This window comes from Ambystoma mexicanum, chromosome 11 (assembly GCF_040938575.1).
Source record: "Ambystoma mexicanum isolate Mex_15411 chromosome 11, UKY_AmexF1_1, whole genome shotgun sequence".
NCBI lineage: Eukaryota > Metazoa > Chordata > Amphibia > Caudata > Ambystomatidae > Ambystoma > Ambystoma mexicanum.
Window position 1 is genome coordinate 595,400,244 of NC_090934.1, and position 12,886 is coordinate 595,413,129.

The following is a 12,886-nucleotide window of genomic DNA, read 5'->3' on the forward strand; positions in this document are numbered from 1 at the left end:
TTGGTGGTCCCCTCCATGCAATCACCACTTTTTATAACATGATACGCAAGTAAAATGTCCTTCCATTGTATGGAAAATAATACATTATTGCTGCTGCATCCACATTTTACCTTTGTAAGGATTATTTGAATGAAAAATGTGCTTGTGCCTGTACATCCGTTTTTGTATCATTTATAATTTGCAGATTTAAAATTGCTCAGACACAAATCAAAGAAGGGTAAAACGTATAGAATCCAAGATACTGGGACAGAATTATGTACATAACTATTTTATATTAAAAAAAGCCAGTGGGTAAAAATAAATATATAATTCTTCTAACCATCCTGAAACGGGGTCCACATCTCTAAACCAAAATCTTATTGAAGTCAAAGGGCATCCTACATGATCTTTCAAGTATAGTGCCACAAAGTTGTGGCTGGGACCAAGACTGGACTTGACAGTGGGAATGGGGGGCTTGCATCGTTTGGCAATGTCTCTCTGCACCACCACCATGTACATGGATAAAATGGTCTTACAAGATTAGGGTTGTAAATTCTATCTGAACGATTAACTTCATATTTATTAATGACAGTAATTTGCATACAACATGTAAAATACAATGCATCATAATATCGTACATATCCTTTTAATCAAACCAAATCGAATAGAAGCAAATACGTAGAGCAGGCTGACATTTGATAGCAAGCACCAGTCGAGAAAGGACGAGAGTAAAATGTGTACCTTCTCAAAAGCTGCAAAGGAATACTTTATATCATTTTATAACCTGTATCACAATCGCACATTTGTTAGCCTCTATCCTTTTTCCCATAGGCAATGTCTCGGGTGTTTCCTTCATAGCTCAAACTTCTTGATTGTTTTCCAAAGTGCTGCTGCACTCCTTCTGAGTTGCTGAAGCTCTGCCTCAGTTAGCGGTTGCCTCAGGATGCCAGAAACTCCTGAGGAGCTCAAGATGCAAGGAAGGCTCAAAAAGATATCCTCTTCAATCCCGTGAATACCCTGATTAATAGAGATTTTTCATAATTACTGGGAATTTAAAACAACATTTTAACACATGAAGCATTACATGACAATTGCTGAGACACCATGGGACAAATACTTTGTTTTGACAGACAATGCTTTTCAGCTTTTTACGTGCTCAGTTCGTCTCTCGCCCATGACACCTTTCGTCACCCAACCAAACCAACAAGCAAGAAAAAACCTCTTACGTACCACAGCCTCCCTGCTCTGTTCCTTAGCATTGGGTCTTTAACAGCTGCTGCCAGAATGAAGGAGTTGCACATTGCTAACTAGCGGAAAGAATTAAGGTTGCTGTGATAAATTCCTCCAGAGGAAATTGGTTTGCTGCACACATTTCTAATGTTAGCAACCTTGCTAAAAGTAATGCTTGGAATAGTCCTAATATATTCTGATATTTCTTTGTCTAGTACCAAGAATAGGAATTATTTTTTGGGTGTGCAAAAGACATCCATACTGTGGTCAGAGAATGTGGTAATACATCTGATGCCAGGTGTTTCCCTTTGTGTAGGGAAATATTGCATGGAGTTAAGTAAGGAAGTGTGTAGTTTTGTGATACATAGAATCCAAAATAGCTAAATTGTATCCTCCCTCCTTGAATCTTATCTATGGAACTCTGTGGCACAATTAGTTATATGGTGACTGAAGAGATGTTATAGATGGCTTTTATGAATACCATAAAAAGGCTGGGAAAGCAATTCTATAGGAAGGTCGAGGAATTTAGAGTTAATGATGCTGCTATTGCCACTAGGAAGAAGCAACTGAAAAAGGCAATAAAAGAAGTTAAGAAATCAATTCTACCTTTTTCTGAAGTAAACAGAATTATAACTAGTCTGAAGACCAAATAAAAGGATTGGATCAGAGTTCACAAGGGCTTGACAGCCTCAGCCCAATGGCAGATTATGTATAAAGCCTTGTGTTACTCTGATTCTAGAAAATGTTGGCTATCATTAATCTACACTCTAAACCATATACAGGCCATAATGACATTAATCCTATCACAGAAGCTAGCTGGATCAATCACATTCAGTCTACATTCTACCAAGCCACTTATGATTCAGAGCTTTGTATAGCCTATGAGAGCATTGTTGAAAGAGATTTCCTTAATTATACTGTTGGAGATATAGTGGATGCTATAAATAGATTGAAGCCCTCTATGGACCCAGGCCCTGATGGGTTGGCAAACATTTTATTCAAGAATGACTCCCTATGTTGGGCATTTATTTTATATACCATTTTTACTATAATCATGGCCTCTGGATAGGTTCCCAACAGCTGAAGGAAATCCATACGTATTCCTATTTTCAAAAGGGTCTCTCCTGATGTATCTGAGAACTATCATCTTCTGGCAATGGTTGATACAATGGCAATATATGGAGCAAGGCAGAAGAAGATATCCTCCCAGCGCCGCACCCAGATCTGGCAGGCGTTGAGCTAGGAGGTGTCTGTTAGGCAGAAACCTGTGCAGTTCCCTTAGGGACCACTGCACAAGATTTAGGACTACAGGTGGTTGGCAGTAAACCCAATTGGTAGCAGTCTGTACCATCCAGATTTACCTGGTAGCTGTGGCTGAGCAGTCAGACTTCCCTCAAGATGAGTTAGGCAGTATATAGAGTATACACAATAGGTACAGAGATACAGTAGAACAAGCAAACACTGACCAGAGCTTTGGTGTAAAAGTATATAATTATTTATTTAAAGACACACTTGTAAATTACACTAGCACAAAGAGAGGTAAATATATTCAACACACAGTCACTATTATATATATACAACCCTAATTACTTATTAGACAAGTCTTAATGAGAAACACCACTTATTTTCAGACAGAGGTGAGCGCTTAACATAAGATGGCACTCTAATAAGTTATTAAAAAAGGGAGGGAAAGGCAAAGTTATGAAAGCACACAATTTCAATACTTTTCAAAGGACCACAGTGAGGCAGGTTAGGCAAAGTCTACTGGAGAGCAAGGAAGTTCAAATGCCAGGCCCACTCTTAGAGAGGGCAAGCGAAATGTGTCCAGGATCACACAGTGGGGTTATGCCCAAAGAGTCTTTGTAGATAGTTCATAAAAGATTGAGATCAAGTCAGGAAAAGTTAGTTAACGGGCCCCAGGCCAACCCAGGTTAGAAAGTCGAGGATTTACTGTCACCCCGAACGATCTGTCGCAAGGGAAGCCAGGCAGGACACAGTACCTGAAAATGGGAAGAACGCTCCAGCGGGGGCAGTTGTTCCTGGCAGCGGGTGCAAGTCGGTGTTTCGTCCAGAGGAAGAGGAGGTCTCGACGTGGAGGAAAGCTGAAGGTCGTTGCACTGCCAGGGAAGAAACCAGCCACGGAGTTTCCCGGTTACAAGGTACCACCCTTTTCGCGGTAGTGATAAACCGTGGTATTCCGGTTGCCGGGGGCTTGGCACCGGCAAGGCGGCCACGAGATGGTGCAGGAAGGCGAAAAGACGGGCAAACTGGTTATCCCCACCAGTCAAAGGAAGAAGACTCTCCGGGCTGGAGATCTCCTCTGTCGTCAGGAAAAGTGGTGAGACGGTTCAGCAGGGCTCCACTGGTGGTGTCGTCGTTGAAGGTCAGCTCGACTTCTCCCTCCTCCGATTCTTTAGGTCCTGTGGCGACGTCTGAAGTCCCAGTCCCCAAAGCCCTGCTTTTATGCAGAAAACCCCAATTCATTCAGCCTAGCTGTCACTCAAACATGCTAAGTGGTGAGCCGGGCGGCTCACCACTTGGGCCAATCACACAAGAGTGCGACTTGAGTTGCCGAGGCAACTCAGTCCAGGGTGCCTAAACCCCCTCCCACACCCCCTGTGGTACGCAGACAGAGTGGCACCACTTTTGGAGGCTTCTGTGGAGAAGCCCGCCAAAAAGTGTAACAAAGGGCTCGACTTGGGTTGGAGTCACAGAAGCAAACACAAACGCCATTTTGGAACCAAGTTTCGGCAAAAAATACCAACCAGTGAATTTATATTAATTTAATAAACCGGCGGTATGTTTGAGGCTATTTTAAAAAGTGGTAGCCTCGAACAATGGGAAAATCCCATAGGAATATATTTGCGGTCGAATATAAAAAGTAGTATCCACTGCCACCAGCCAAAACTCGGTCGGGGGGACTGGACAGTGCCCCCTCGAACAACAGACCCCTGGGCAATCGAATTGCCCCGACCAGTACATCCACAATATGATGGTTTGTACTGGTTCTGTTCACAATTTAAGACTAGTAAAGCCAATGGTGACTTTACATGCCCTGTGAGACAGTAGTCAGTCCCAGGGTATGGAGTCTATGTTTGGGGGTCGCTACGACACCCCTGGGTTACTGCACGAAGGGTGCTGTGTAACCCACATATCAAAAACACATGAAGCCCTATGGGGTAAAGGACCCCATAGCCATTAAAACACATACAAAGTCAAAGGAACACCTCAAATCATGTCTAAGAGTGGGAGGAAAAGAGTCTCACTCTTAGCAGGAGAAAAAAATAAACTCCAAAAATCCAGCATAGCTGCTGGGGGACTCACTAGGTTTGGGAAATTAGCCTTTACAGAGAATTCTCCCTAACAGTGTCTGCAGTAGGCCACGTCCCCCGGAATGGGGAAGACTGCTTCAAGCGTTGGAATGACCTGCAGGTCTGGGGAATCCTGTCCCACCATCGCCAGGACAGCATGGTCACAGGGGGAGGCTCACCACCTGTACTGGACCCAACACCATGGGAGGAAAATGTAGCACTGTGATCGACATGGAGGGGATTGAGGGAGTTGGAGAAGATGAGGCAGCACCCAGGAGGCTTAAGATAAGCCAAATCCCCCCACCCCCCAATCCAAATGCAACTACAGCAGCCCAGCACAGTATCGCCCAGTGGAACTACCCATGAGCCAGGCACTGCGACTTGGGGCAGTGTGTGGGAGCCGCTACACGCACCTACGTCAGCAACCATGTGCCAGTGCACCAAGGCCACCCCTGTGACCCAGAGAAGTAGGGTACGCATCCAAGGGACACATCCAGGCGCCATGCACCACACAGCCATGGTGGGGTCACAGCAGTGCCCCATTGGGACCTGGCAGTGATAAGTACCAAAGTACCAGCCCCCCTTCATTCATCATGTGTACCAGCCAAGTAGCTCATGGAGATCAGATGCATGCAAGCCAAGCCAAGCAACCGTTATGCCGCCAATGTACAAGGCAATGCCACCACATCCAATTGCAATCCCCCAAGTGCCCCCCCTCCAGCACGTGACCCCATCGTTGTCAAACCACAACCAGACGCAAGCAGGCCAGGCCTGTGCATCAGTCCAACATCCCTGTGCCACAACCCTCAGCATCCAATAACTGTCATGTATGCCAAAAGATGTGTGGGAATGTGTCCTAACGCCATCCCCTGTGTCCCCTACAGGCACACAAGCATCACCAGAGGCGTCAGGGGACAAGGATGCAGTTCGGCCATCTTCAAGTCAGGCCTCCCCCGCCACCACCAGCACCACCCCCCTGCAAAGGGGACACAAATCTACGCCTATGCGCAAGACGCCCCCACCACTGCCCACCGCAGCAGGTCTCACCCACACCATAAGACTAGCCTGCCAGGAGCACACCTGTTGACAGTGAGAACAACAGCGTGGCAGTCCGGGCTGCCAGGGAGTAAACAGCCCTGACAGCCACCACCCACTAGGGACAAGGGGCAAGCAGCAGCGACAGCCAGCATGCAGCAGCAGACCTGACAACTGGCCACAGTCGCCGCCCTCCACCACCCAACACACCTGAGAGCCCAGTTCGGGAAATTGAACACACCCCAAGGCTACTGGGCCCAGCATGCTGGTGGCGGGCACAGACCCCACAACCAGACCCTGACACCAGCTCCTATGGCTCCCCTGTTGCCAGCCCCGCAAGGAGACGTCCCACCCCACCACCCCAGCCGATGGCTGCCTTGGGTGCAGTCATGGAGTAGCTAAGTGAAATGGAAGAACAGCAGCAGCAGATGCGGAACATTGCTACTGCACACAGCCAGCACATGCAAGTGATTAGTGAGGCCTTCCAAGCGGCCACAAAGAGGATGGCCCGTGACCATGCACAGACCAGGACAGCCGTGGAAGCGTGCACATCCTCGCTGACTGGGTTTGGACAGACGGTGCGCAAGCTGTGTGAGGGCGTCTCTTCCCTAGCGGAGAAGTTGAGGGAGAGCAATACCCTCCAACACCAGTAGCTACAGGTGGCAGCTTCTATACCATCCACCGACCCCACAGACGAATCGCAACAAAGCACCCCTAGGCAGAGGTCCCTGCGCCAGCTGTGCTCACGCCCCGGAGTGCTGGGGGTTCGGCAGAGAGGGCACGTCCATCATGAAAGGCATGATTATTGTTGGCCTGAGTAGTGGGCGGGGATAGTGTGCTGGGGTGTTGGTGATGGGTGGGGAGAGGGGGGCTAGTGTGCTGGGGTGGTGGTGGTGGGTGGGGTTAAGGGGGCTAGTGTGCTGGGGTGCTGGTGGTCGGTGGTGGACGGGGAATAGTGTGCTGGGCTGTTGGTGGTGGGTTGTGGGAGGGGGAGTGTGTGCTGGGGTGTTGGTGGTTGTTAGGTAGAATTCTAATTTCTGTGCTAATTCCCTTTAACCTTAGAGACCCCCAGCTCTTTTGCTGGACTCAGGACTTTTTAATTTTAACCCTGGAGTGAGTGAGACCTTTTTCTCCCTCTCTCATGTGTTTTGACCTGATTTGGATTGTCTGTTTTCACTGTTTTTGAAGTCTGAAAAACTTCATAGGCATCTGCATTTTGTATGGTGACACACAGCACCTTCAGTGCAGTGTCCCAGAGAAATCCTTTAGATTTCTCATAAGGTTTAAATACATTTTCTTGTGTGAACTACCGTTCCCAAGAATATTAAAGTGAAATTGACTTTACTTTCTTTTTCTCTGTGTAGGTTCAGCACACACCATCTTAAGTGAGAGGACAGGATGTGAGGGAGGTACCCGAAAATCCCCTGTCCTTTGTCTCTATGAATGCCTGAATGCAATCAGTCCTGATTGGCTGGATGTCCTTTGAGGACAGCCACCCTGCTGTGTGATTGACAGCCTAGGCTGTGCATGAATGGGGGAATCCTGCTTAAAAGGTGAGGGTTTTGGGACTAGAGGCAGAGTCGACCACTGAGAGAAACACCCGACAAAGAAACCGTGAACAAAGCTTGCTGCATCCTCCTGGACCTTTGGATTACCCGGTGAAGCCCTGCTGCTGTGCTAAAACTCCTTTTTCAATAAAGCAGAGAAACTCTGGAAGTGACGACTTCTTCCCTTGGGTTAGTTGGACCAACTAACCCTAAGACAAACTCCACTGGACCATCTTCGCTGCTGCAAGAACCGAGTTCCAGGGGTCGACAAATCCGTAGTCGAGTACAACGTCTGAAATCCGGCTAGAAGCTCGAGGAGTCTCTGAAGGACCCTCCAGAAGCAGGACGACCAGAGCTTGAGTCGCGTCACCAGAGTGCACGCCCAAGGAGTGAAGGTAGCCCAACTGGTATCCGAGATCCGCGACGGTGCTTTTTGCTAAGCGCTGAAACCGCAACGTGCAGCTGAACAGAAAACAGCCCATAGCTGCCGACGATCTTCCAAGTACCGCCGCAGGAGCCCTCCATGACTGAGGTTCAGGAACAAGGGTCTGCACCGCTGTAGCAAGACAGAATCCAGCTAGACCACTCGTCTTCAAACCAGAGGTACTGTTTAGGCTTGGGGTACTTACCTTCTTGCCTTTTTTCTCAGTTGGGAATTGCAGTGGCTTACTTTTTTTTAGTTGATCTCAACTCTCTTTGCAGAGGCTTAACAGCTTGTGACCCTACAAGTGATTTTCACAAACTCTCTAACTTTGTGCAAGACTGTTTCTGATCTAAGAAGTGCTTCAGCTCCATAGACTGTGTTCCAATTGAAAATGGCTGTCCTGACTCCCTGAAGACTCTTCTAGTCCATCGACTTTGTTATTGTTTATCCCTCATAGGTGGTAACTTGTTTTAGACTGTTATTGCTGGGAAAGGCTTGTCTAGATTTCATTGGAAGATTTAGTTGTCCTCACATTTACTGAGAACCTGTTTAACCTTTTTCCTTCCTTAAACCTTTCCTTTCTGCAACCTCAGAATTGGCAAACTATGACTAATGCGATCTATTAATGCCATTACTGTCCTTGTGAATGAAGTCACCTCAGGGTGTAGGAAGTGTGTAAGACGGATCTCCAAAGAGCATCTACTAACTTGTTTGATTCTGAAAAGTATTTTAAAGTATATCTACATATTTACATTGTTACACAAATTGCCTTTTTAAAGACTGCTTATTTAAAAATTGATGTTAATTAAATAAATAACTATTTATAACTGAAACCTTGAGTGTAAGTGTTACTTGGCTACTTATATTTACGGATTTCATTTGTACAGCTCTACAGCTCACAATTACCTCCCTTGACATAGGCCTGGCTGCTCAGTCACACTACCAACTTGTGTTGTACAGACCTATACCAAAAGGTGGGTTACCTAATACCAAGCAGATAAGTGTTGTATAGTCTCACGCAGTGTGACTGCATCAATTCTTACCTAACAGTGCTGGGTGGGGTGAGGGGGGATAGTGTGCTGGGGTGTTGGTGATGGGTAGGGGGAGGGGGGATAGTGTGCTGTGGCGGTGGTGGACGGTGGGATAGGGGGATAGTGTACTGGGGTGTTGGTGGGTGGGGGAGGGGGGATAGTGTGCAGGGATGCTGGTGGTGTGTGGGGCTCTGGGGATAGTGTGCTGGGGTGTTGGTAGTGATTGGGGGTCACAGAGGGATGTAGTTTGAAAAGGCTACATAAAAAAAACAGTTGAACAAATGGCATGCAAGGACATTCATGATAGTGTTCTTGTGCCACTGGGTCAGGACAACACACTAAAAGTAATTGTCTATTAGCACCTGTCGGGCCACTCTCCCTTCCCTCACTTCATCCCTGTAGGTGTCTGCCCTAGCCCCTGCCACATGGTCGTCATCTCCATCTCCCTCTGGGTGTGGCCTGTAAGCGTCGGGGGGTAGAGGTACATCCCTTCTTAGGCAGATATTATGGAGCATAGCACACACCAAGACTACTCTCCCTACTTTGTCTGGGGCATACATCAGGGCCCCTCCAGTGCGGTCTAGGCACCTGAATCGTGCCTTCAGGAGTCCAAATGTGTACTCTAGGCAAACGCAGGTCGGGCTGTGGGCATAGTTGTAGGCGGTCTCATGTGGTATACGTGGGTCACGCACAGGGGTCATCAGCTACGCCAGCTGTGGATATTCAGACTTCAGAGTCACCTGCATGGGGTGTAGTACGGATATCAGTCATTTGTTTTGTGCATGGGTCTGCAGTCTCAATGTATCTGACAATTGTTAGCTGTGAGCATTCTTGTGTCCATCCAGGCCATGCAATGTGTATGTGTGATGGGTGTGCATCATGTGTATATTATGCCATTAATTACTTATCCTGTACATGCACACAGTGACTTTGTGGCGGTTGTTCTGTGGCGTGTCTGGGTTGACTGCACATTGGCAGGCAGCTGTGGCACAGGTGGACATGCTATTGGGTGCTGCTGTGTGGATCTGCGCAGTGCCACATTCAAGATGCATTGTGGTACATGTGGTCTGATGTGTCATTGTGATGGCAGCGGTGTGTGTCCATCCCCATGTGAGTGTCGAGGTGTATGCACCCTTAGATTCCCCCATTGATGTTGCTGGGGCTGCACGGGTGCGGCCAGTGCCTCCTCTTGACATGCAGTGCTTCCTGTGACTAACCCCCCCCCCCATTTTTAAAATTGTGCTTCAACGTGCATATTTGGCAGGGTTAATACTCACCCACTAGCCTCTCCATGTATCCTGGCAGGGTGCTGTTGCATAGGAGCATGGAGTCGTGGGTGGATCCTGGGTAGCGGGCACAGCAGTGGGTTATGATGAGCTCAGGGCCACAGTTCACCTGCACGTTCATGGAGTGGTAGTGCTAGCAGTTCCTGTAGACAACCTCATTGGCCTGGGGCGCCACCAACGCGAACATGGGTGCAGTCGATGGCTGCTATCACATTGGGCAGTTGTGCAGTGGCATAAAAGCATGTCTTCATGCCATTCACCTGGACCTAGGTGGTGGGCAGTGCGATGTGCTGGTTGACATGGCGCAGAAGGGCATCCAGCACCTGGCCAAGGACTGCGCTGAATGTTCACTATGCCATGCATGCATCATGGCCATGGAGTGCTGGAGAGTGCCCGTCCTCAGGAACTGCGGAACTGCCACCAGTTTCACCAGTGGGGGCACGACTGTACGGATGTTAATCTTGCTCCCAATTTCGTCATGTATTGTGGCCAGCAGCTCAGTGATGGTCTCCCTCTCCAGGCGGTACTCAGTTACCAACTGGGTGTCACTGGGGAACTAGGGTGATGGCCTGACCCTGGGGATGGGTGCTCACCATAGTTGGGATGCTCTCCTCCTCCTCCTCCTCATTCCATCCCAAACCCCTGTACTCCCTGTGCCCTGTCCTGGTTTGCCTGCATCAGAAGGTCCATGCGCAGCCTGAATAGCTGCCTGTCCCAGTTTGCATCAAATAATGGCACCATGGTGTTGGAAACAGTGTTTGGGGCCTGGAAGGATCTTATGTAGCCCTCTGGTGTGCATTCTGTTCACCTGTGGCTTGATTCCCGACACATGCGTTAATTTACCTCGAGTTGGAGGTAATTCTCAGCTGTATTAGCAGATAATGCACTTGTGATACAGCTGTATTTTTTTTTATTTATTTGTACATAATCAATAAGATTTTTACAAACTCGATTCCAATCAAAAAGATTCACGACGAAATCCCGAAAGAGACGCCGATCTGTAGTTTGGCTGGCAGTCTTTTAATGTTAGACAGGCAAAGTCCCGATGGCAGTGCTCAATTTTGTTCTATCAATTGCCAAATTCAAAAGTTTAGCAGCCGCCGTATGCCATCGGGTCTTAGCACCTGTAGGTAGGTGATTCCACCAAGTTGCTTCATTGTCAGCGAATGAGTTTGCCGTCAAGGGACTACAAACGGCGATCCTGGCTTGGTGCAGGGCAGGGCAGCGCATCAGCAGGTGTCTAATGGATTCAGTCTCTTTGGGATTTTTACAGAGTCTGCAGGCTTTTTCCTTGGATCCGGATCTTATCGCTAAGATTTCCTGCGTCGGAAGGACGTTAAGGCGAGCTTTCAGAAAAGTTCTCATCAGTGATTTACTAGGGTATCTTACAATAAACCATTGGTTCTTTCAGTTTATTGACAGTCGTAGGGAGATGGACTAAGAGTTTATTGGAAGTTGCTTTTTCCATAGTATTAATCCAATCCAAACATTCCAATTTTGTTTTTATCCTGACCCGATTGTTCGTCAGTTCTTCTTCAGTACAAGCGATTGTCTGAAGTTTTAGGTTTTGGTCTGTGGCCCACTCCTTCATAGAATGATTGTTGCCTTTTTCAAATTCTTCTGCTATCATGCGGTAGATTTCCAGGCTCTCTGGGTGGATGACTTTCCTGTATAGCTGTAGAGTGCTGTGATCCACCACTGCTTTCAAGGAGACGAGGCCAAGTTCCCGTCTTATCGGTGCTACAGCTGTGGAATTAGGTAGGCCCAGCACCGATCTCCAAATGAAACCTTCGAGTTTTTGCCAAAGTAGAGGAGGAATTGAGGGTGTGGCGTCCATGCCATATGTCAGTGAAGGAATGATCTTGGCCTTGTAAAAATTGATCGCCGGCTGGAGTGAAAATTTGCCGTATTTTTGATCGACTGCTCTCAGTTGTGTGGCTAAGTTCTTTGCTTTAGACCACAATACTTCTTGCATATTCCGGGCTTTCTTGGTATTGTCAAGTTGTACTCCAAGGTACTTAAATGAGTCAACCACTTCAATGCTTGTGCCCTTGATGTGCCATTGAAGGCTCTCTTTCTTTTTGGTTCCTGGTTTTTGCAAAATCATTAAAAACATTAGTTTTTGATTTAATGATCTCAAGGTTGTTTTCAGAGATGTAGGTTGTAAGGTTATCAAGTTGTCGTTGCAGACCGACCTGAGTGAGATCCAGTAAAATCCGGTCGTCGGCATAAAGAAGTCTCGGGACCCTTGTAGTGCCAATTTTTGGTGGAAATGACCTGATCTTGAGTTGGCTGTCTTGGAAATCTCTGAGAAAAGATATAAATAAGGCTGGTGCCAAAAGGCAGCCTTGCTTCACTCCACGGAAAGTCGGTATAGAATTCGAAATTAAACCTTGATTGTTAAGGCGAACATTTATATTAGTGTTTGTATGAAGGTGAATTATGGGCTACAAAATTCTTTCTAGACAGTGCCAGGTCCTAAGTTTGGACCAAAGTTTCAGTCTGTCCACTCTGTCGAAAGCCTGGGACAAGTCGACAAACACTAGAAAAATCTGTGGTGCTCCTGTCAGGACTCTTTCCTTAAGTAGGTTCAGGCACATTATGTTGGCACTAGTGCTAGCATTTTTCTGGAATCCTGTTTGCAGGGGATCGAAACTCAGTGAGGTGAAGGCCCATTTACGGAAATGTGACAGCAGAATTGTAGCGAAAACCTTTCCGATGACATCAAGAAGGGCTAGTGGCCGATAGTTCAGAGGATCTTCTCTAGTTCCCTTTTTGAAGATCGGGACGATCACCGCTTTCGTCCAGGATTCAGGAATGGTTCTAGTTTCTTTGCACACTTTGAAAATTGAACTAATAAGATTTGACCAATCGTCCGGGTGTTGTTTTAAATCGCAATTGGCAAGTCCGTCTGGCCCAGGTGCTCTTGACGACTTTAATTTCAAGATTGTGGTTTTAATCTCGACGAAATCTGTTTGATCTACCCAGACTGTGTCCACTGGTCGCCTGGGTTCGTTGTTGTTGGCATTTGCAGATTCAAACA

General features: G+C 47.3%; 1 protein-coding gene across 1 annotated transcript in view; it reads right to left on the reverse strand.

Moving 5' to 3' along the window:
- Positions 1-316: 316 nt before the first annotated feature.
- LOC138503604 (L-lactate dehydrogenase B chain-like) overlaps positions 317-12,886 on the reverse strand; it is a 595,281-nt gene continuing 582,711 nt past the window's right edge. The window contains exon 10 of the mRNA XM_069623460.1: positions 317-996. Within this exon, the coding sequence (XP_069479561.1) occupies positions 832-996 (165 nt within the window). The 3' untranslated portion in view covers positions 317-831. The remainder of the gene's footprint in view (positions 997-12,886) is intronic.